We start from the raw sequence: 22,982 nt of genomic DNA on the forward strand, positions 1-22,982 counted from the left end.
ACTAAAATTAGCATATACAAGAACCTATAAAATTAGGGATATGTATTGTTTGGCTGTAATTTAGCATAGACAAGAACCTATTGAGTTCCATGCTACAAGAACCTCCTCCAGCAGTCGCCTGGCGTTCGTCACTCTAGTCTGTGGAAAGAAGCGTCAACATTTGAGAGTGTTATAAATTAAGCCTTCCCCCGTATGATGTCATGGGCCAGCTGGCTTCGACGTTTTCTAACTGCGACGCCTGGTTTTTTCAAGTGTTATTTATACAATCGTCGATGTAGGCGAACGTTGAAGTAGAACCACGAGAATTCAGTATTTCCGATTCTACAGAACGTGCTGTAAACGTAACTGCCTTGAATTCGCCTTTAGTATTTTCTTACAGCAATTCTTTCTCAAATATTGCGTTTTGTGATAATACAGGAAACATTCGATTTTTTTGCACAAAAATCGGGACTCAAGTGTTGCGATAATGGAGATGTAGAACGATTCTATTTCTCGAAATTGAGATCTTAGACGTGTCGAATGTAGAAAATAATAATGCGAGTGAAAGAGAAAGGACCGAGAATCGAAGCCATCAACAAATAGGACCGCGATAAGTTAAGACCTTTAACTCAAAATTCAAACTTTTTTATTTTTTATTTATTATAAATGAAAATATATGATCTCATATACAAGGTTGTTGAATTCGTCTTAACAAACACCATCGTACGTACTAAGGAAAAAGGATATGTGATTGAAAAGATATTTATGTTATAATGCTAGTGTACAAGCACATAGGACAGATCCTTAAATTTAACCTTAAATACATAGGATCTTGTATATACTAAATTGCGACCAAAGAGGCCAGATCCTTCATTTTATAGGTTCTTGTATATGCTAACTCTAGTTTCCTTCACTGCTTGGCCGTATGGTGCAGCACTAGTTCCGGAATAAGCAGGATCATAAGCGAGAGTACTCTCATTTCCTCTCTGATTTGTATGTTGCGGTCTGTGGTTTGCGGTATTTTGGATATACGTTAAAATGGAAAACGTCAAAAAACTTTGAATAGATTTTAACGAAGTACTTTTGAATGACAATGCTAGAAAGTATGATGGTTGAATCAACATGAGAAAGAACGTTCTTAACCGTCTTTCCTTTTAAATAAATATTAATAAGCTATGTAAATTTTGCCATTGACAACTGATATGATATGATCATGGCGGAATCTACGAAGACAGAGGATGATAAAATTAAGTGTAACATTTTAATCGTCGGAGCTGGAATGGCTGGATTGTCAGCTGCAAATCATTTACTGAAGAATCAAGAGACCGATTTTTTGATTGTCGAAGCACGAGGTCGCATAGGTGGGCGTATAATCGCTACCAAAATCGGTGAGCTTCTACTTAACCTATTTTAGAACTTTCTCAATCAATAAGTATTTCGATTCTTGGTCTTTACTTTTGATTTTAATCGACCGATTTACCTATCTTCTTAATATGATTGTTACATTATAATACGTACCTGAATTGTTATTTTCTTATATTATGTATTTATAATATTTAATCATTGTTGCAATCATAGAAAATATAAATTGAAGATAGTACCATTACATTTGTATTTTGTACAAATTATTTTTTGATAAACACGCAAAAATAGATGAAGTACAAAAGGTATTAAGAGTTTGTTGACCTATGCATTTATACTTTGGTTAGGACTTTAATAGCACTGCCATTAAAAGACAGATTCTTTTTAAAAAATAAAACAAAAATATAAATTTGTATATATGTGTACATATGAATTTTAATTTCTTATGGAAATAATTATATAAAAACTTTTAAAATTTAAATACCCATGTACTTTAATACAGGCAATGAAAAAGTAGAATTAGGAGCAAATTGGATCCATGGTGTCCTAGGGAATCCAATGTTTGAATTAGCTATGGCAAATGGATTAATAGATATAGTACATGTACCAAGGCCTCATAAAGTTGTAGCTGCTATGGAAGATGGGAAACAATTGCCTTTTCCAGTTTTGCAAGAAATTTATGAAGCTTATGTGTGTTTTTTAAGAAGATGCGAGGAATATTTCTTAAGTACTTATAGCCCCCCAGATGGAATAAACAATGTTGGAGCACATGTGTCATTAGAGGCTGAGATTTATTTATCAACCTTGCCATCTGAAGAAAGAAGAATCAGACAGTTATTGTTTGATTGTTTACTCAAAAGAGAAACTTGTATTACTGGCTGTGATAGCATGGAAGATGTCGATTTGTTGGAAATGGGATCTTATGCTGAACTTCAAGGTGGAAATATTAGTCTTCCAAATGGATACAGTGCTATATTAGAACCAGTTTCAAAACACATACCAAAGAGCACCATTCTAACTAAACATGTTGTCACTAAGATTAGGTAAACATAGCTTCAAATTGGTTTCTTTTCAATGTTAAATTTATGCTATGGATTCTCACATAAATATATTAATTATAGGTGGCAAAGAAACAAATGCATGGACAATGAAAATTCCAATAACTGTTCTAATACAAATTCACCTATCGAAATACAATGTGAAAATGGAAAAACAATATTAGCTGATCATGTTATTTGTACATTGCCATTAGGAGTACTTAAGGAAAAAGCTAATGATATATTTGAACCACCTTTACCAAATGACAAACTTGAAGCCATAGATAGACTTTTATTTGGTGCTGTAGATAAAATATTTTTAGAATATGAAAGACCATTTTTAAATCCTGGTGTGTCAGAAGTAATGCTCCTATGGGATGATAGAGGACTGTCAGAGGAAGAGAAGCAGGACATTAGTAAAACATGGTTCAGAAAGATCTATTCTTTTACGAAAATTTCGGAAACTCTATTACTGGGTTGGATATCAGGAAAAGCTGCTGAATACATGGAGAAATTAAGTGGAGCGGAAGTAGCAGAAGTATGCACATCGATATTAAGGAGATTTCTTAACGATCCGTTTGTACCAGCACCAAAAAATTGTTTGTGCACCTCGTGGCATTCACAGCCATATACGCGTGGTTCCTACACTGCTATGGCTGTTGGTGCAAGTCAATTAGACATTGATCGTTTAGCTGATCCTATATTACAAGAAGATGATCCTTCGAAAATAGTAATAGCGTTTGCAGGTGAACATACGCATTCTTCCTTTTATAGTACGGTACACGGGGCATATTTAACCGGTCGGACCGCTGCCCAAGCACTTTTGGACTCGAGAAAGAACGAAAAGAATTCATTGAGTCTCAGTTGCGAAGAGACAAGTGATCTAAGTTCATGGATACAAGGAATTTCTCTAAATTAAATATTAAAAGTTGTTTTAAGAAAAGGTGAATCGGAAGTTATTCTCTATATCGAAATTTTCACACAATTGAGCACAATTTATTATCGTGGTACGAAGAATATTTTACACACTGTCGAAATCGATGACAATTGTGATTTATAGATGTTTGGTATTAACGCGAAATCTTGTGAACTATTTTAATTTTGTAAATAATATAGCGAATTGTTTATATTATGTACATAACAACGCCTGTTTAAAATTTTAAGACTTTATAAATATGTATTTTGCGATTTGATCTACTATCATACTTTTCTTCTTAAATAATCGAGAAAAGAATGACAGTATGAAAATCGTATCACGAACATGCTTCATTTTATAGGGTCACCTAACATCAGTTATACAAATTTTATATAATTAATGCTATCATAAGTGCTTTTTATCCTTAATAGAAATTCAGACAATTTAGTGATCGCTAATCACTGCATTAAATAATGAATTGATTTTTACCTCTCTATGGACAAAGTGAATGTAACATGATCTTACTTTGACAAAGAAATAAAATTAAACATCTATATTTGCATAGCAAATTTAGTAATATTTGTTGTTATATCTACACATATATCTATGACTATATATAGATGATAATGGACAAAATATCAAAATTATACAATTCCAAAATTGCCAGTTGTTTTATTTGAATTTATTCTTATTTCTGAATTTTTATATGCCGTTATTTGAAAGTATTATTATAAAGTGCATTTTATCTAGTCATATTACGTTATTACGCATTATAGTTTTTAAATATGCAACAAAAATATCCTTTATCTTTTATATGTTTCTTTTTAATGCAAATAATGTATCAGCTTAGAATAAAATTAATCAGTGATCTACAATATGAATCAGTCCTGCATATCCATTTTGCAAACAAGACAATAGAAATACGTAGGTGACCATAAATTATGTTTAAAATGTGATAGAAGACCTTGCAATACTATTGTTTTCTTACGTACATTTAATACTACTCTAAGATTCTTTTTAATACATATTACAGATTTTTAACATCCCAAATATACATTTATTTTTTTGCAACTGCCACTTAATATTACTCATGACAACGCAAATTGAAATGTAATTGATAAAACCAAAAAAATGTTATATTATGCACAGATAGAATTACGATTGAAATAAATAATTTTCAGTAATTATTTTAATGAATTATTTAACATCTTGAATTAACCCATGCAACGAAGAAGAAGAAAATCAAATATTAAGTATAAAAAATATACATATTTTCTTCTTTCGATGAGTTAAAACAACTGATATTTAAAAAATCCATCTAACTTTGTTTAGAAATAAGCAATAACTCTATTGTTACGTCAGTTTGTACATTTATTGTACAAATAAATATTATACAGTATATTTTTAAGCAACTATGGCAAATACTTAATTACGTACAGGTACATAAATTCTGCTAATAGAATTTGATTATAAGGTGTAACTGTATATCGATTCACGGGATTAATTACGATAATACGATTATTAGTTTTGAATCATACCTTAATATTAAACATGCATTGTAACTTGATTTCCTTCCTAAATAATGATACTGAAGAGCAATTCAATTTTTCCTGAATGTTTATTAAATCATGGTTATCCTTTTTCTTTATACACAATTCTTTTTACGATTAAAAAGTTAGTATGTATCCACATTGATCAGGTCTTTTAAATAATTTACGAATTTATTTTATAATAAAATATCATGTTGACGTTCTTATTTTAATTGTCATTAAAAAAATGGCGTTAAATATGCAAAAAGGAAAAAGAGTGTAATATAGTTAATCGTCTCGTTAATAGTCAATTAAATGATCCCCAGATACGATATAATGTTGTAAATAAATTACAAATATAAATTGACTATTCAGTTACATTCTCTACATGCACCAATGTAACTGCACAAAAGAGTACACGTGATAATACATCTTCGATTATTTTTCGTCAGATGATAATAAAATACGCTTTTTCACTTTCTAGTTAATAATTGAACACTTTTTTCGTCTAGTGCAGTGAGGTATATTGAACATCATAATATTCTTGTTACTGGCTCTCTATAGAATAGTATTAGTTTGAAACTAGTTTGAAACAACATCTCTTCTGCATCTTTCCGTAATCCTTTTACAGGCGTATAAATCTATAAGCAATTGAATTCAATTCGAAATATTTTATAGGTGTACCATTAAGAATTTAGAAATTGATAAAAAGATCATAATTCGTAATGTAATAATGGAAGACAAAGATCGAAATGTAGGTGATAGCTTGATGCGATATAGCTATCGTTAATACAAACGGTGTGACTAAAATAATCATATATTACAATAGGATTTGATATATCTCAACTGTATTCGCACTATTTCTGTATCTCTTTGAAGTACCATCGAATTTTCTAAGTATACATATGTAAGAAAGTTATATTCATGAAAAGATGCAATTTGAAATGAAATGTTTGCATAACAACTTCGTTGATTCGCGAGAAGAGAATGATATATCGCCGTAAACGAGTTCAGAAGTAATAAGATAAAGAAGAACACTTTTAGAATAAATTAGAAAACACTTAGGCAGTAATATGTTCATTATATCGTTAACTTTTATAACGCTTTCGCGTGATATCGGATAAATTCGTTTGAATAAATAAATGGTCTTCAGGAAATGAGGTCGTACAAATTTTAAAATATCGGAATATTTCGAAACTTAACAACACCAGGCTAGACAATTGTACTTTCTAACAGTTTAAAGCATATGGCACATGATGAATCGATCGAACAAATCACATTCCCAGCGTGTTTCCACGCTCCAACTTGGATAAAATCAGATCTAGATTCTTCAACTCCCTGTCGTTTCGTACCATTTCAATTAGACCTCGCAACTTAACATAAAATCAACGGAAAATATGACCATTAAAACATGATCAGATTATTTGATTATTTTTTGTACGCAAATCGAACGAATCTGGCAGCTGTATGGTTAAATATAAAAAAATATCGCTCTAATTCTTCTAACATTATCGTACAAGAATCATGGAAGTCTCTTCTTGAATAATGGAAGACTGATATCTACGAACTTGCTACGAACAAAACGGATTATGGTATAGTAGTTACACAAGTGCTACTATGCGTTGTCGTTGCTTTCGAAGAATTATTATGCTTACTGAACTTCGTCTTCGACCTGAAAAATTTTAAGTTCGGTGGGAGTGTGCAGCAATTTAACGAGCAAAGTGTTGAAAAAAGCGAACGCTCATCGTTCCTGCCAGAATTTTCAAATTTTCTCCATTAATACCAATTAATACCGATTAATACCCATACGATTTTCATCTCATATAGAGGTTGTGGTATGATGATCCGCCCCGTTTTGGGTCTGTGTATTGTGTGGCAACGAAGCTAGCTCGTTTCTGCTTAAATAATTCACAATTCCTGCTCCCAGGGAATCGCCCACCACGTTCACCGTCGTCCTGCAACGATCTCTGCAAATCCAACGATTAACGTTTCATATAAATCCAATGTTAGTTTAATGAGTAATATTATATTGGTGGGGAATGAGCAAAGGCGAGTACTTACAACAACCAATCGACAGCGATAACTAGGAAAACATCGTCAGCCGGAAGTCGAACCGTATCCAGCACCATTACCATCGTCACCAGACCTGCCTGCGGGATACCAGCTGCTCCGATACTTGCAGCAGTTGCCGTAATACTAAAGAAATTTTTGTGTAAGTTTTAACGCTTCATAATATAAAGAAAACTTTGTTTTATATTTTAGTTACCTGACTGCTACCAGCTGCCCAAAGCTGAGACTAACTTGACGCACTTGCGCGATGAAAATCGCAGCCACGGCTTCGTACAGGGCTGTACCGTCCATGTTAATGGTAGCACCGATCGGTAAGACGAATCTGGTAATTCGTGAATCGACGTTGTTTCGCTCTTCCAGGCAATTGATAGCGATTGGAAGCGTGGCGGAACTCGAGGATGTACCGAACGCAGTGACCAAAGCTTGGGCCATATTAGATATGTACCTGAACGGGTTCTTTTTTGTTATTACAAAGTATAGTAATGGAAGAACTATGAAACCGTGTATAAAGAGACCGATTAAGACAGTGAGGAAGTACATTCCTAGCTGAGCAACCACTTCGTCCAGCGACTGCATGTCAGTAATTTTCGAGGCTACCAGAAAGAAGACACCCACAGGCGACAACCTGCAGAATAAAATATTCCATTATTACGCGAAATTTTCGTGATGTATAAATTCGTGATAACGTAGATAGAATTCGGGATGTTGTTGTCTGGGACTGAATGGTACCGCGAGAAAGTTGGAGACCGGAATACCTTTAACAAGGTAGTTTCGTCAAATATGAATTTACCAAATCACCCAATGAGTAATCAACATCATGGCGCCGGATAAGGACTCGAAAAACATGAGCAGCGGTTTGCCCTGTTCTTGCATTTTTCCTAGTGTTATACCTAGCACCGTGGCAAAGACAACCAGGCCCATGATGTTCATTCCCGGCACGCTCTTTTGCACTGGTTCCCAATCATCCATGTTACCTATTTCAACAAACAATGTATTAAGATATTCGTTGTAACTATTATAGTTTGCTAGATTTTTTAATAAAAGTAGACGATTTTTCTTTTTTCTTTTTCTTTTTTAGGGAAGATTTCAACCTGGTGTACTGTTTGCCGGTTTCTGCATTTCCGTCCTATGTTGAGAGATACACGCTTCTACCAGATTCGGAGGAAACATATTCCGAATTAAGTCCATCAACGTATCGATGGTTGAAACGTTTTGAGATCGTTCTTTTGGTTTAATATCCGGATCATTTCCTACACCCGGTTGAATACTAATTACCAAAATGATACCTGAAAAGAAATCATACATTTTTTTAATACGCGTGAAACACTTTATATTACACCAGTACCATATAGTTATCGCGAAACTACGGATGCTTATGTAAATTCTGTATCATTTGCATCTACTATATCATCTAATATCGTTCTCCTTTTTCTTTTTTTTGTCATTACTCCGTCGATATACTACTATTCCTATAACATATCACGACGTTGTTTCTCTACATTCTACGCGATACTCCGCCTGCTCTACTACTACTACGTCGCCACTCTAGTATCTATAGTAAATAACTTTCGAATATCAGAAATCTCTTAGCCTTACTGACCTAATATAACGGCACTAACGGTGGTCACCATGTAATACACTATAGCACGCATGCCAATCTTGCCGCTCAATGACAAATCGAGAGATCCAATGGCCGAGACTAAGCTAGATATAATCAGTGGTAGGATCAAGCTCTTCAACATCCTCAGAAACAGATCTCCTAAATAGTTGATGTACATGATCTCGCGGCGCGTCCATCCTTGACTCCGCACGTTCCTCAAGATAATACCAAGGATCACTCCTCCGAACACACCGACCACGGTTAAAATAGTCAGAGAATTGTGCCTGAAACATGATCGAATCTTCTCCTGTCTGGTCTTTGGCCTTTTGTTCGGCTCTTGGGGGTAATACGAAGTTCGTTCGGCGATCTTGCATTGTGTATCGGACCCTGACAATGGTGACCTGAAATAGACGTTCACGATTAAACGGCTTTTTTCATAACGTACTCGCAATGGTTGTTATTCCGAAAATAGATGATTTGTTGGTACAAGGGGTTAATTGAGATAAATAATCTCTTAACGGCGTTAACGGGTCTGATAACTTGGTTTGATTAGTTTTAACGACGACCGACTAAACGACGCGAGTATTAGAAGAAAGACAAAGAATTCCGTTACATTCTGGAAAAAGGTAACGTTATCTTCGAATAGTCATGACTCATTTGCATATGTAATTTTTTTTGTATAATATTCATTTAGTTATTTTTATGTAGTAGCTTCTTTAGTAGTTTCTTTGAATCATAAGTGATTGTAGTTTTTCTGGCATGTTGTCTTACTTCTTTGCGCGATGTGTCATTCCCTATTTGCATATGCGTTGGCAACTTCAATGAATTTTATATATTCGATTTGTGAACGATCGAGAGGCATGCGTGACGCGAGTTAAGAATCTTAACACGATCGATTTCTAGGTGGAGTATACAGCTATCCTAAGCGATATTCTTAGAGGGCTCCTTCAGAAATGTTTTCAATAGCGTCTGCTTACCAAAGAAACTAAAAAATTATTTAAGTCAGTCGACTTGTTTAAGTCAAACCGTTTACGTTAGGTCATTCAAGTTACCTACGCACACAAATAAAAATTCTATTAAAATCGATAGCTTGTCTAATCTTCCACGTTTGATCGTAAGTGGAAGACCTACTTAAGAGGCTCTACGAATACATTATATTTTTATTAAATAGCATTTACGTAATGTGTACAAATAGTAGCAGACTTTTTATGGAATAATATTTTAGTTGTGACAGCATGAAAGGTTGAAGGTCTTGAATGATTAATAAATAGCTCATTGATAAATATGCGTCCGAGTAACAGAAGTTTTAAATATAGCTATAATATATATCAATATTATCACGTTGGTATCTGGTCATATAAATATTATTTATTTACTACCTATATGTATCAGCGTTTCATCAGCGTAGCATAAATTTAAATTCAATTTACGAGTAACTCTGACGCCTTTTAGATCTGATTTTCAACATACGATAAACATAATTTGCTAGCTATGATTAACGAAACGCCGAGTGTTGAAGCTACGCGTGCGGTGAGTGTGCAGGAAAACACGATGATTGGCAGTCATTTGTCCTAGCTTTATTATTGTTGTGCACATATTTCACTGCGTCTTAATTCAACCATGCGCGAATAACATTTGACTCTAATCGAATTAAACCAGTCAATTCGTTTGACACGTAGAATTAGACGTTACTCGAATGCTTAATACTCTAATAGTTCGACTAACTTTCAACGATTACCGACTAACAAGTGAAACTAATAACTCTTACTTTGACCTCAAGTATAGATACAAAGATCTTAGAGTTTTTCAATACGAAATACAAATTTCCGTGCATGTATCCGCGTCTCAAATTCATCAAATTCATCAGTTTCAAGTTGTTCCTCGTGATGTAGAAAATCGCTCGTAAAACGACACGTATATAGAGATCTCGCGAGTTAAAAATCCATTCCTATCGAACGTTCCTCATTTTCAAACGAACCACGTTCCACGTTATACCGTGACACACGCGCTTCCAGTTTACGGTTACGAACAGTAGTTCGCTTCGATCGAGATCTTCCTCGCATGTTTTACAAATTGAGAACAAAGTAAAAAGCGCCGATGCTTATCGTAACCTATCGTTTGAACCGAGGGTCAGTAGTCTTCGTTATGATTTGATTGAGTCTTTACGAGTGACCTCGTGTTAAGTACGCTTCGAGAGAGTTGCTGGCCACTCTTGAAAGTCTTGTTGTTCGCTAGTCGATGACCTTGTCGGGAGATACGTCGTTGCCCTTTCAGCCAGTTCTTGGACGTTCTAGTCCGATTACGTGTTACAAAATTCTCAAACGTCGATAATTTTCTGTTAAAGCCCGAAAAACGTTACTTCGTTTTGCCAATTTGTCAGAATCTTTAACTTACATTCACGTGTATTTCGTAACAATAAAATGCTACCAGTTTAGACGACGATGCAATCTTCGGTCTCTTAGACCTTCCTTTTTCTTTTTACGAGCTTTCCTCCTCTCTTCTCTTGCGAATATACGGCAATTAAGCGATGCGTAGCGTTAAATTACATAAAGATTCGGTGAAATCCAAATTAATACGGAATTCCTTGAACTTTGACGTTTGAATGTTGCAAAAGATCGAATAAAATGTTGTTCGCCGACAAGGTCACGCTAACGTGGATCATTCCGACAAACTAGCATCGACGTTGGCCGGGATTAATCTTAACTGGTCCGACAATTATCAAATTGTACTTTCACGGTACGGCTTTTCGAGCGATCAGTTTCTGTGCTTTCTGATGTCATTTGGAATACTGCAAAAGGAAACGGTATGGCAAAAGTGAAAGGACTGTTTACTTTTCGTAGAAATTTCATAGGCTTAAAAGTAGACACCGGGTAAACTGCTGTGCAGTTTCGCAATTGTATCCTTTTACGCGAATTCATTAGTCGAACCGGTGATGTAAGTGAATTACACGAACGAGAAACTTCATCTGTCTGTCAATGTCGCCTTAATGGGCCCGCGTCTCGTACGATTTTAGCGCGAATCCACCGATCCAAACGATCTACAAGGTCTCCAAAAAGATTCGATAAAACTCACCGATGACGACAAAACTCGTCAAGGTATTTTATAGAGTTTCAAAGATGTTTCTGTTACCACAAGTCACCAACGCGCGATATCCAATTTCCAAAACTTGCATAAATATCACTGTCCAGTGATTGGATCCAAAAGCATTAGGTCCGTCTTGAAAATTAATCGCGTCCTAATTATTTGAATAAAATCCAAAGAAAACGAAACTGAATGTGATCTGTGATGAGAAAAATGAAATATAGCAAGATGGAAGAAAAGCAAAGACAAAGTTAGCGATAAGAGGCAGAGGAAAGGAAGAAAACTGAATGAATACGTACAGTTCAGTGGCGACTTCCATGATGCCCGTCTGGAGTGCTGGCCTACGTTTGCGTGGTGTTGGTATCCCGACGAAAGACGGTGGTCAACCGTTCGCATAGAGCGTCACTTCCGGTTAGCCGGAAGCGGCTGCTGTGTGTGCGGCTCGCGCCCCGATGGGGAAGGGAAGGCGGCGTGGAACGAGCAGGAGAGGTCGAGAGGCTCAAAAGGGATCGACGATATCCGATCCGTTGATCCGTTGATCGCCGATGATGATGGTATTGGCCTCGGATTCTAACTTCTTGGATCGCTGTTGTCATCGTAGAGGGAGGAAAGAAAAAAAAAAGAACGAGCAACCATTATACGTGTAGATCTTTATAGATCTTATTTACGCAAGAATGATCTCGAGGACGTACAGGTATAAACTACGCGATGGTATCAGAGTGGAATTCTCGGAGGAAAAAGTCATACAAAATACGTCTATGTGCTTCTAAATATTAAAATATATATTATTACATGTGCTCGTAAAGGTTTTGCGAAAGATGCACTTGTACCACTTTCTCACATTGTCGAATGTTGGAGTGATCCGGAAACTTGCTTCAGGAGTTGTCGAATCTTTTTACGTTGAATCGTTTCTATGCCTAAAGTTGACGTTTTCACGAGTGGGAGATCTGGTTTCATGCGTGTTTTCTTCATATACTGTCAACCCTTATATACTACCAATGTTTTAACGGTAGAAAGATACTAAGAGAATATGATACAAAGGACTCGAAGGATTCTAATTAACAGCCGAAAGCTACTCAAATGTTCCGAATGCAAGAACGATAAATCCATCGATCCGAAGAATTCCAATTAATATGTGGAATTCCCAAGATGTTTTGCATACAAATAGATATCGTATCGTACAGTGTACTTTAACTATCGCTTGCGATAATCCAACGAAATCCAATTACAAATACGAAGCGATCATCGATCTGACGAATCGAAAAAGAACAGTAATTACATCCGGAAGTCTCCAAGTTCGTCATACTATTGGAGACGGTGAGCGTGGAAGTGGCAGAGGTCGGAAGCGAGTGGTTCTTCGAAAGAGAGGAAGGTAAAGGTTGGCAGATACATTGTGCTCGTGGTGTAAACACTCAGGGAGAAAGTGAGTCGAGATTTTAATGAAAATGTACGTATATACGTGGTTAGGTGCTCGCGTACCGGGTGAACGTCGACGGGTACTCGTGCTCGACCAGGAGAGGATGTGTGCTGATAGAGCTCTCAATCTGTGCCACCTTGGGTGGTACGATTAGCTATGGTGATCCCCCTACGACGATCTCTTCCTGCCGTGCTGGCCTATCATCGTCAGATATATTACAAATACGTGCAACTACGACCCCATCGGGAGCACCGGGTCTATTGTTTGTCGCCTGCCCTGTCTATCTCTGTTTCTCTCCTCAAATCACCTTCCTCCGATCATGTACACCGATCCCTTCCTTCCGACTTCCACAATAAACCTCCTCTTCCTCCGACGTCTCTTCTCCTAGCGGGATTAAATCGATGACAACGATGATAACGACGATATTGACGACGGTGCTCGTGGATCTTCGATCGAAGAGCGAATCGCGACGTTTAGCTTCTTCGGAGATCGATGGTTTCTCGATCTGCGAAGCAAAGTTACTCGATTAGACTTATTAGTCTTGAACAGCTTGTCGTTTCCAACGTTCGAAAATTTCTCTGCTTCGCGTTTGAACTAATTCTATGCTCGCAACATTGACCCTTAATGATTAATGGATCAATGTGTAGAAGGGATTCGTAAATTTGTAAAGTTCTACAGTTTCGAAACTCTTTCTTCGGTTTAAGTACGATGAATAAAGGGAACGAAGGAAAAAAAGAAATGGCAACTTATTTTTCGTAGGCGGTCATTCGAAAGGAGGAAGGAAGTTGTAATACTTTCGGGCATCTCTGGCTGACAGGACGGGTCGAGATGGGTCAAGTTTATAATTAATTTCGTTCGAGTCGTGCGCCGAATTGAACGAAGAATGGCCACCCGTACGTTTCACGAATCTCGTATGTCGGAGTCCTAAATCGTAAAATCCTTTCACGCGTAAGCAAAACGCGATAAGTAGGTCATTTTTGTCGTTTCGTGTCAAGAGGAAGAAAGCTTTAACGGATTGTTCGCGCGAAACAACACCTTTCGCTGTTATTCGGGCCATTAGAGTGTTTCTTCGGTTCGACGGAATCTAGAAACAACGCGTGTTCCACCTAGATATACATTACGATCTGTAGAAAATACGTTTCCAAATATCATATTTTTCTCCTTTTCTCCAGATTTATGGAGTTCCATCAAATTTTATAGACATACGTATAAATGATATTACGTTTGAATGAAACCTTGATTTATTCTTCTTTTGTTTCTTATTTCGAAATAATGGCGATGAGTGGAAAGTAGAAGATACGAAATAACAATTCTTCGAACACATCGTGGCTTTTGTCGTGCCGATTTATGGAAACGATTACGTATTCGTCCATAAAGAACCACAATAAATTAAACAATTATATGATCGCGCGAATGTATATTCGCGATTAGTCATCGACGCGTATTCATTACGTGATCATAACGCACGTTACGTGATCATAACTTTGCATAATTTGATGCAAGGGATCTGAAGAGTAAAGACCATTAATTATCCTGTTTAATTGCGAGACCTGCTCGAATTTCAAGGTAAATTAACAACATTTTAAATGCAAATTCTCATCTTAGTTTATAGATTTGCACGCGATGTTTGTCTTCTGTTATTATAAAAAAGAAATTAAAAAATAAAAGACTGAGGAAAGTCAACGTGGTTCACGGACTCGTAAATTGGCCTTAACGTGGAACAGCTTCAAAGTGTTGCACGATAATGTTCATTCATTTATACTACATAAAATAGCCCCACAACCACGAATTACCGGCAATTTAATGAACTATTATAAAACCGGACCGTGACGCAATCAGCTGATGATTACAAGTAGCTATGGGATCGAAACGTAGGCGGAAACTTCGAATGTTCTTTTGTGAACGTTCCTTCGTTTTAAGTAAACGTGTACCCATCGTATTAGACCGTTTTTAGTTTATCGAGTTAGTGAACAGCAGCACGACATACGCCTATTTTATCGTTACATCGAATAAAACGAGCAACGTATAAAAATGTTCGTTTGGGATTAAAGGATAGTAAAAGTGGCAATTAGAATGCACCGAGAGTCAAATTGGCTCTTCTATCTCTTGATAGGCAGTAACACAGTTTAATCGAATGGAGGATGCTTTTACCATTACTGTTAATAAGAAAGGTATATTCATTACAGTAGAATTCCATTTATCCGAACTTGTCGAACCGAGGGACAAACAATTTATACAATTGGAGTTCGATATAACAATAGGAGCTCGCGTATTTCACCCGCTGCCTATTATTTTTCGTTCGCGTAATAGACGCTCGCGTGAATCCAACCAGTAAAAGTTCATTTAATCGGGCATTAATTAAAATTTCGTTTCTATAAATGGACTTCCACTGTACTGTGTTAAATACGCACGGTGTATCATATTCATTGTAATGTTCAACCAGGTGAATGGTTCGCTTGTATCCGTACATTTAGCCGAACGAGAACGCGTTACCCTTTTCTCATTACGTGCAATTATATCGGTAAATTGTTCGTCCTGCACGATGCAAATGAAATTTCATTGCGCGCTTAAAAATATGGAGAAATTGAATAAACGATAGGAGAGAATTTAAATCTTTTCCTTCCAATCTCGAAACATTGTAAATTTCTATTAAAAAATTGTAATTCCCACAGATGGAAGTTAAATTTCGTGCGTTTAAAACTTCACGGTGGCGATTTGCCATTTGGCGAATGCGCAATTAGTTCCCCAATTTAACTGATACACCATTTTTCTTTTTTTAACTAATTAACAGTTATTTAAAATAATTTTCAACGGCTATCAACTTTCATTTTCTTATAAACCTTGAATCAACCAATTAGCTACAATTGTAGAAACACTATAATCTTCAATTTTGCACGGCTATTATTAACAAACACTATCTTCTCATATAACGAATATTATACGAGATAAGTTTATCAATCAAGGTCTTCCGACAGTTCGAAATACGTATATGTATGTAATAAGTTTTCATGATCTACGAAATGCGGATATTTTTCTAGAAACGATAACCTTGATCTTTACTGGATGACCTAGAGAAAGATCGTAAGAAACTGTGTTTATCAACTCGAATAACAAACGGGTCTTTTTATTATCGAACTATTCGTATCAGTTGGCTAATAGTTCTAATTTCAAAATTGACAAAATGGTCCAAAGAAAATGACGTATATTATCATCTTTTTATATAAATTTTTAAGACAATAATTGGAGTATTATTAAGCAATATCGTGCAAGTTTTTACACGCTCGTATTTCAATGCAAATTTCAACGATAAAACTGTATTGCGCGACAACTTACCTGATTCTCAAATAGTACGATATCAGTGTATTAATTAACAAAGTGTATAGATAATTTGTTATTCGGAAACGCAGTTTATGTTCTAACGCGATGAAAACGTAAATAATACTTTTACTACACTTTTTACATTACATTAAACGAATATATATATATATTATTAATATATAATATATATAATAATAAAAGTGTAGTAAAGGTATTATTTATAATGTAGTAAAAGTATAATATACATATTAATATATATAATAAGTAATTATATATATATTAAACGAATCAATATAATGTTCAACGCTATTAAGAAAGTTGATACTTTATCGAATCGCAACATCTTTTCTCTTATTCATCAGTTGATTTTTGTTTTTTCAAACAGCTATAACAAATGTTTCAATATACTATTTAATAGACTCAGGATCAAGAAAGTTACGTAACTATAAACAGCATGGCGAAGCAAGACAGTAAAAAATAAGATGCAAGTAATAGAAGATCAAGTCAATTAGACGCGACGAGCATAAGAAAAGAAAATGCATCTATTTTCGATAAACTAGCAATTATATTTAGTTGCGACTACATATTTATTTGCAATCAGCAGTTTCGTCTTTCGATGATGATACGATGGCCGCTTCGTCAAATCGAACGTCATCGATGCCCATTTCTAGCTATTCTGAAATATAGTGTGTCGGTTTGGAGATTCGTATTTGTCACGTGGTTTCCTTTCTTAAGTTACGAGCGAAACGATCGAACAAGTTAAAGGCCGAACAAACCATAACCTCGTTTCTATTCACAGGTTTATATAAGGCATTGGTATCTCAATCTTTTCATAGAAAAAGGATGAAGTAAATTTAAAAGTGAAATTTAATTATTCATGACGATTTGTTTAGCGTTATATGTCTAGAAATTTATATTTTTTATTTAGAAGAAAAAGAATTGTTTAGGATGTATAGAAAGAAGAAAAAGATTTAACTAATTTTAATATTTAGTTTTCCAAAACATAGAAACGTGACTGAAACAATTCATTTGTCGAAAATATAGTACTTATAAGAAATAAAAAGATCTATACGGGTTGTGATAAAAACTTCCAATGTACCATAACTGTACCGTGTATTAACATAATGGTAATGAAGTTTGTACGAGAAACATTTGTCTGCACTCGATGATAAATTTAATGCGCGGTAGGAAAGTCTCTGTTTGAATAAGTGACAAGTTTAAGCAGAAGTATTCGACTCTTATCTTCACAGTGCTGTTAATGAATAAATATTTGTTGAAAACTATCATATTGAAAACAAACTGAAATCCCGATGTTCCATATGTTGGTCGTTGTGTTCGTATTATACGATTAATGTATTTAATAGATAAGTATTATAAGATGCCCCACAGTTTATCAAGGTAACCAACAAGGCGTTATATTTCCTGTTTATTTTATATGTGCTTATATAATTTTGTATCGTCATATTGCGACATGTTTACGGATAATATAAGACTGATAAAATGACAGTCTGCCATCGAGTATGATCTGTCATTTAATTATGTACATATATATGTATGTGATATTTAGAAGTTTTAATCAATGGCGAGTATGCCATCTCTATAGTTTTGATCACAGTTTGTAATACGATTATCGATAATCTAACTGTGCTACGATTCTCGAATTGCTAATCTCGCTCTCGCATCAATAAATGTCAACCTTCTTAATGATTAAGAAAGAGATAAGATAAAATGAAAATGGGAAATCGTATTGAGATTGAAATGAAAAATCACTCGAGGAAGGTAACTCGATAAATATAACAAGTTTACCTTTGAATCTCTTTTTATGATGTCTTGCCATAGTGTAATCGATAGTTTCATTCGTACACGTATTTCTATTTTCTAAAATGATAATAGACAAGCCAAGAACAATAAATTTCACTTCTATTACTTGGAACTTGTTTCAAACTTATCTGTTTGTTTAAAAAAAAATGATAAATGACTACAAAATATGCATCTCTTTTATGATAGATGCGAATATAATGGCCAAATGCTTGATATTACGCCTATGACTATACAGTTCTTCAAACGTATGCAATTAAATATAGATTATATTCTAAAAGAACATTGTACTTACTAATGAAAAGCGTAAGTACGGAAGTCTCGCATGTATTATATCTTTTTTGTATAACACATAATGCGCGCGGAAATTTTAATTTAAAATTAAAAACGGCGTTTTATTATACATCCAACTTGTACAAGTCTAAGATACAAAATCATAAACAATGAAAAACAGACTTAAGTATCTTTTCATAATTATCTCTCGATTGGTACTTTTACATTTTTATCACCGACACGTGTTAGGACTGTATCGTATATTTCTTTCAAATTTACAAATCACAAGATTGTATTCTGTATTTTCCCATTTTTCTATCTTTGAACAGACAAAATATTAAATTCTTTAACGTCAATTATAACTCGTATATTGATACAATTGTGACAAGTTATGCAGGACATACAGTGGACCCCATTTATATTTAAACAATTTTTAAAACACAATAACCTTTTTAAAATTGAACTATGCGACTTGAATTTTTCGACGAGTTAGAGAGGTTATCCGGATGACGTATAAACAAAATTTTAAAGAAATTGCAATTAATCGGAATCACGAAGAAATAAGTAAAGGCCACTTTTGGAACATTTTTATCTCAACTTGTAAAGAAAATTTAAAGGACACGTTTCAAAGATATATACCAGTTGTATACAAGCTGAAATTGACGAAAAAATGATGAAAATCACAGTTTTTCACGATTTTCAGTCTAAAATCTAAAGATTCGTACATCTCTCGACACCTGCCGCTTATTTTCGCATCAACCGATTTCGATAAAATTTTCAGCATGTATGTAACTGACACAAATCTTCGAAACGTGTTGCTTAAATTTTCATTACAGACTTAGGAAAAACTAATTGCAATTTTTTTTAATTATGTTTATACGTCATCTACTAAACTAATCCTTCTAACGTGTAAAAAACTCGTCGTTTGGTTCGATTTTAAAAAAGTTATTCTGTTTTGAAGAGCGTATGAATATTAATAGAAACTACCGCATAATTAAAGTAGAAATGAAATTTCCTACCTGTAACAATTATGCGTCGATGATTTTTGTCTATTTCTGTATTTGGAACAAAACACTACTCGTGCACATTAAATACGGACTGATTTCGTTTGTGACAAAACGCGTTTACGAAAACGATTATTTTCTGGAAAAATTATAACAGATTCGTTTCGGCTCAGATGATAGAAAGAACAAAAGGCATGTGCAAACACGACGGTCCACTAGTTATACCGCGATTTCATGTACCTATACTCTGTGATGACAGTCGCGGGACTGTGCTACAACTAGAAGCATCTAATTCGAGCCAAATGTTCGAAAAGCGCGCGGGTGGTGGGGAAATTAGAAAGAAGGGAGAAAGAAACCAGTTCTATGGGCCGCTTGACGTGATTGGTGCTCGAGTAACTTTCAGTTACTGGTTGGACCAATCGCGTTCACCTACTTGAATTGAAGTTCCACCAGTTGACGCACGTCCTCTGCGCAGAGGCGGTAAACCATAAGCGATTCTATCCGAATTTAAATTGCATTGCTAAATCCGTTTGTTAAGAGCATAATTAAAATGAATAAAATATGCGTATATATAAGGACTATTCCATATTAAAGTAAAGTATTTTAATTCGTTTTACTCGTTTTATTTGATACACGTGTGTATACGTGTGCTTTCTTAAAGCAATAGGACATATTACAGTTTAATTCGAATATTTTAAAGTGTATATACATTACATAGTTAACTGACAATATTCAGGACGTAGCTTAAAATTAAGGGCAACGGGAGCGACAGTACTCAACCAACTGACTATTTTGTTTTTACTGAAAGGAAAGAAAATAATTCATTCATTTGTAATTATAAATAATTATACTATTTACAAGACGATTTTTTCCTTCTTTCTATACCCCTTACCTGTTACTTGTAATTTGTAAAAGCTCATGAGACATACAAGGATGCAAGTGTAGAAAAGGTGTACCTAATATAGGATGTATAGCTTGAGATAAATCCTTGTATTTCAATTCTCCGTTACAAACGAGGGATTGTGCTTCTTCCACGGATATTGGATTAATACCTGGGAAATCTATAAAAGTTAATTATACAAAAACGTCAAACGCATAAAACGGTTGTGTAAAAAGATGACAAGAAAACGGCAAATTCGTTTAAAAATACAAGACACTGAAAAATTATTCGCAAATTCATGCATTGCCATAAAATATAGATTTCCTCTATTTCTCTCTCCTTCAGTCACTCTTAATCTCTTTGCTGACTTCTTAGCCTAGTTTGAGATAGGCTACAATCGAAGGAACAATCAGCATTATGTCGCCTGCCGCTTTCAACAGGCTGTACATACCCGATTAAGGTCTAGTGGTGATCAGAGAACAATTGTAATAGATGTTTCGTATTTTGATGTATAGTCGTTATAAAATTAACGACATTCACAAGATATCGTTAAAAATGAATCGTAAAGATGATCTTTTTTTTCTTTGTAACGTTTCTTTAGAATTTTCCAATGGTTCGAATAAATATGGCGCGTTCACCTGATTTCCATCCATTAAAATAAAGTATCGGGACGCTGTAGCTCATGGACCATAACACGTGATGTTCTGTAACTAATGGTTTCTCGATAGGACAAGTGGCCTCGAAAGGATCTTGTTTTAATACAAAGTCGAAATCATCAGCGGAGTCGTTATTGTTTGATGTCGAATAATTATTTAAGTTACTATTACTGCATATGTATTGTCTCCCTTGGCGGACAATGTATGCCTCTCCTGGCACATTCTGCAAATCGTGTATGGATGTTTGCTATTTTAAAAGGCTCTTTTTGTTTGGCGATTTAAAATAGTCAAAAAATAACAGTCACCTTATTACCTCGAAGTTCCCATCCGTCAGAGATTTCATTCGACATTTCTACGAACCTTTCAGCATTTTCGAGAAATTCATCCCACGTGATCGTACCTGGACCGTCCATTGATATTTGTCAAATCAGACAAATGTGGTACTAGTTGTTTTTATACTTTTTTGCGATGTGTTGTTAAGGTAATCCTTTACGTTCTAAGAATTCACAGCCCTGGTGACAAGCAATAAATTTCGTAAAAATTTATTATGTACAAATACTATGTATTCAGTTCTACATTATAGAATTATAGCTTTATACATTACACAGCACATGAACTATATGTTACATTGCGTACTATACAAGGTATAAGTATATGGGTATTTACTAATAAGTAACGAAAATAAATTACAAATCAAGGAGTCCTTTTAATTTCGCGAAAATAAAACGCTACTACGCCAGCAATAATATTAATTCTGCTGCGATCCTTAGATTTTTATGTAAAAATCTTGCTTTAATGTTTGAAGAAAAACTTTAGCAAAAAATTAAAGTTAGTAGTTCTTTCGCATTTTCCCCAAATTGAAGAAATTCTTTAACAATAGAAAAACGCAACAGAATTAAAGATGAAAAGATCTATATATTTCCTTTTAAAACTCAATATCTTATAATTGAGTTTCTTAATTGAAAGACTCGAGACTAATTTATAGTACATAGAATAAACAAAGATATTTAATCATAATAGATTCTACTGTTTTTTTATAAGTATGAACCTTTTGAAATAATTGTTCATAGTTTATAAAAATCAATGATACATTAATTCCATGATAAAGTTGAGAAAGGGGAAGCTGTACACCCGAAGGAATGGCTTGTCTCTTTTCTGTCCGACCCCTCGACGCTCAGTCAATTGTCGGCTATTTTGCATCGGCAATGTTCGCTAGTATTCGGTCATGTTCGGTTATCCCCGCTATTGGATACCTGCGCCGATAGCTTGTATAACGTACGTGTGTGTGTACACACAGGTATACCCACCATGGAACCGTTAGTATCCAATACCAGGTAAAGTCGCAACCAGGAATGTAGCAATAATAGGTGCAATTGCACATAAGTATCTATTTTTCTATTACTAATTTTTATAACGCATCTTCGATAAATATCTTATAAATAATATATCTAGTCTTTTACAAAATGTTATTCTGTATTTTTCTTACATTAATAAAAAAATGAGTTCTTCAAACTTTTAAGATAGAAGTATATACAAAATTTTAGTTTTACTTATATTAATAAAATGAACGAAAAAAATGGTAGATGAAAACATCATAGAATAGTTACAGCAAAATTTAGACTATTCAATTTGGAATTTATTAAAATAAGAAAATATCAACTTTACAACTATCGATGGATATACAGTAAAATTTCTATTAAAAAAATCAAAATAAAAGATATATGAAAAAATACATAATACAAAAAATCATTCAAATCTTCAAATATGCACCATGAGTAAATCTAAATAAATCTGAAATAAAACCTAAATAAATAATCTTTGAAAAATTAAGAATTAACAATTTTGATCACTAGTAGCCCTAGTGTTAAAGCGAAATAATAAAGCGGAGTAATAAGATTTAACTTACGTACGGTCCTGACATGAAAACCAATGGTTGCGCGCGCAGCTTTATGACCCATAGACGCAAAAAGGATAGAGAAGGGATAAGAACAAGAAAGACAACAGTGCTTCCCGTATTCCGTATATATGTGTGAGTGTGAGAA

The 22,982-nt window shown here is 34.6% G+C and overlaps 3 protein-coding genes across 8 annotated transcripts; 1 reads left to right on the plus strand and 2 right to left on the minus strand.

The window, feature by feature from the left end:
- The first annotated feature begins 829 nt into the window (after positions 1-829).
- LOC132906871 (peroxisomal N(1)-acetyl-spermine/spermidine oxidase) lies at positions 830-4,481 on the plus strand. Its single transcript, XM_060959450.1, has 3 exons — positions 830-1,367; positions 1,844-2,384; positions 2,463-4,481. Exons 1-3 carry the CDS (start codon positions 1,187-1,189, stop codon positions 3,295-3,297), a joined length of 1,557 nt encoding a protein of 518 aa, XP_060815433.1. The 5' UTR covers positions 830-1,186; the 3' UTR covers positions 3,298-4,481.
- A 161-nt stretch (positions 4,482-4,642) lies between these two features.
- Positions 4,643-19,686, minus strand: LOC132906872 (excitatory amino acid transporter 1-like). Of its 3 annotated transcripts, none has more exons than XM_060959452.1 (9): positions 19,420-19,686; positions 13,054-13,496; positions 11,874-12,151; positions 8,494-8,894; positions 7,985-8,179; positions 7,684-7,867; positions 7,090-7,518; positions 6,885-7,019; positions 4,643-6,790 (listed from the first exon to the last, which is right to left on the minus strand). In XM_060959452.1, exons 3-9 carry the CDS (start codon positions 11,891-11,893, stop codon positions 6,643-6,645), a joined length of 1,512 nt encoding a protein of 503 aa, XP_060815435.1. In that variant the 5' UTR covers positions 11,894-12,151; positions 13,054-13,496; positions 19,420-19,686; the 3' UTR covers positions 4,643-6,642. The 3 variants fall into 3 exon arrangements, with proteins under 3 accessions (XP_060815435.1, XP_060815434.1, XP_060815436.1); XM_060959451.1 differs by having other exon boundaries at positions 11,874-12,160; XM_060959453.1 differs by lacking the exon at positions 13,054-13,496 and having other exon boundaries at positions 11,874-12,160.
- A 338-nt stretch (positions 19,687-20,024) lies between these two features.
- On the minus strand, positions 20,025-22,980 carry LOC132906880 (ubiquitin-like-conjugating enzyme ATG10). Of its 4 annotated transcripts, none has more exons than XM_060959474.1 (5): positions 22,847-22,980; positions 21,246-21,452; positions 20,923-21,163; positions 20,297-20,465; positions 20,025-20,205 (listed from the first exon to the last, which is right to left on the minus strand). In XM_060959474.1, exons 2-5 carry the CDS (start codon positions 21,351-21,353, stop codon positions 20,115-20,117), a joined length of 609 nt encoding a protein of 202 aa, XP_060815457.1. In that variant the 5' UTR covers positions 21,354-21,452; positions 22,847-22,980; the 3' UTR covers positions 20,025-20,114. The 4 variants fall into 4 exon arrangements, with proteins under 4 accessions (XP_060815457.1, XP_060815458.1, XP_060815455.1 ...); XM_060959475.1 differs by lacking the exon at positions 22,847-22,980 and adding an exon at positions 22,031-22,227; XM_060959472.1 differs by lacking the exon at positions 22,847-22,980 and adding an exon at positions 21,989-22,227.
- Between the last annotated feature and the right edge of the window lie 2 nt (positions 22,981-22,982).

This window comes from Bombus pascuorum, chromosome 5 (assembly GCF_905332965.1).
Source record: "Bombus pascuorum chromosome 5, iyBomPasc1.1, whole genome shotgun sequence".
NCBI classification, from domain to species: Eukaryota; Metazoa; Arthropoda; class Insecta; order Hymenoptera; family Apidae; genus Bombus; species Bombus pascuorum.

Excerpts from the sequence above, each read along its gene's own strand:
- LOC132906880 (XM_060959474.1), bottom strand. The coding sequence starts at position 21,353 with ATGGACGGTCCAGGTACGATCACGTGGGATGAATTTCTCGAAAATGCT. Across the intron at positions 21,164-21,245 it reads GGGAACTTCGAGGTAATAAG|AATGTGCCAGGAGAGGCATA; the intron begins GTGACTGTTATT and ends CACGATTTGCAG. Across the intron at positions 20,466-20,922 it reads TTTTAATGGATGGAAATCAG|ATTTCCCAGGTATTAATCCA; the intron begins GTGAACGCGCCA and ends TAACTTTTATAG.
- LOC132906872 (XM_060959453.1), bottom strand. The coding sequence starts at position 11,893 with ATGGAAGTCGCCACTGAACT. Across the intron at positions 8,180-8,493 it reads CGTTAGTGCCGTTATATTAG|GTATCATTTTGGTAATTAGT; the intron begins GTCAGTAAGGCT and ends ATTTCTTTTCAG. Across the intron at positions 6,791-6,884 it reads ATCGCTGTCGATTGGTTGTT|AGATCGTTGCAGGACGACGG; the intron begins GTAAGTACTCGC and ends TTGGATTTGCAG.
- LOC132906871 (XM_060959450.1), top strand. The coding sequence starts at position 1,187 with ATGATCATGGCGGAATCTACGAAGACAGAGGATGATAAAATTAAGTGT. Across the intron at positions 1,368-1,843 it reads TATAATCGCTACCAAAATCG|GCAATGAAAAAGTAGAATTA; the intron begins GTGAGCTTCTAC and ends ACTTTAATACAG. Across the intron at positions 2,385-2,462 it reads CATGTTGTCACTAAGATTAG|GTGGCAAAGAAACAAATGCA; the intron begins GTAAACATAGCT and ends TATTAATTATAG.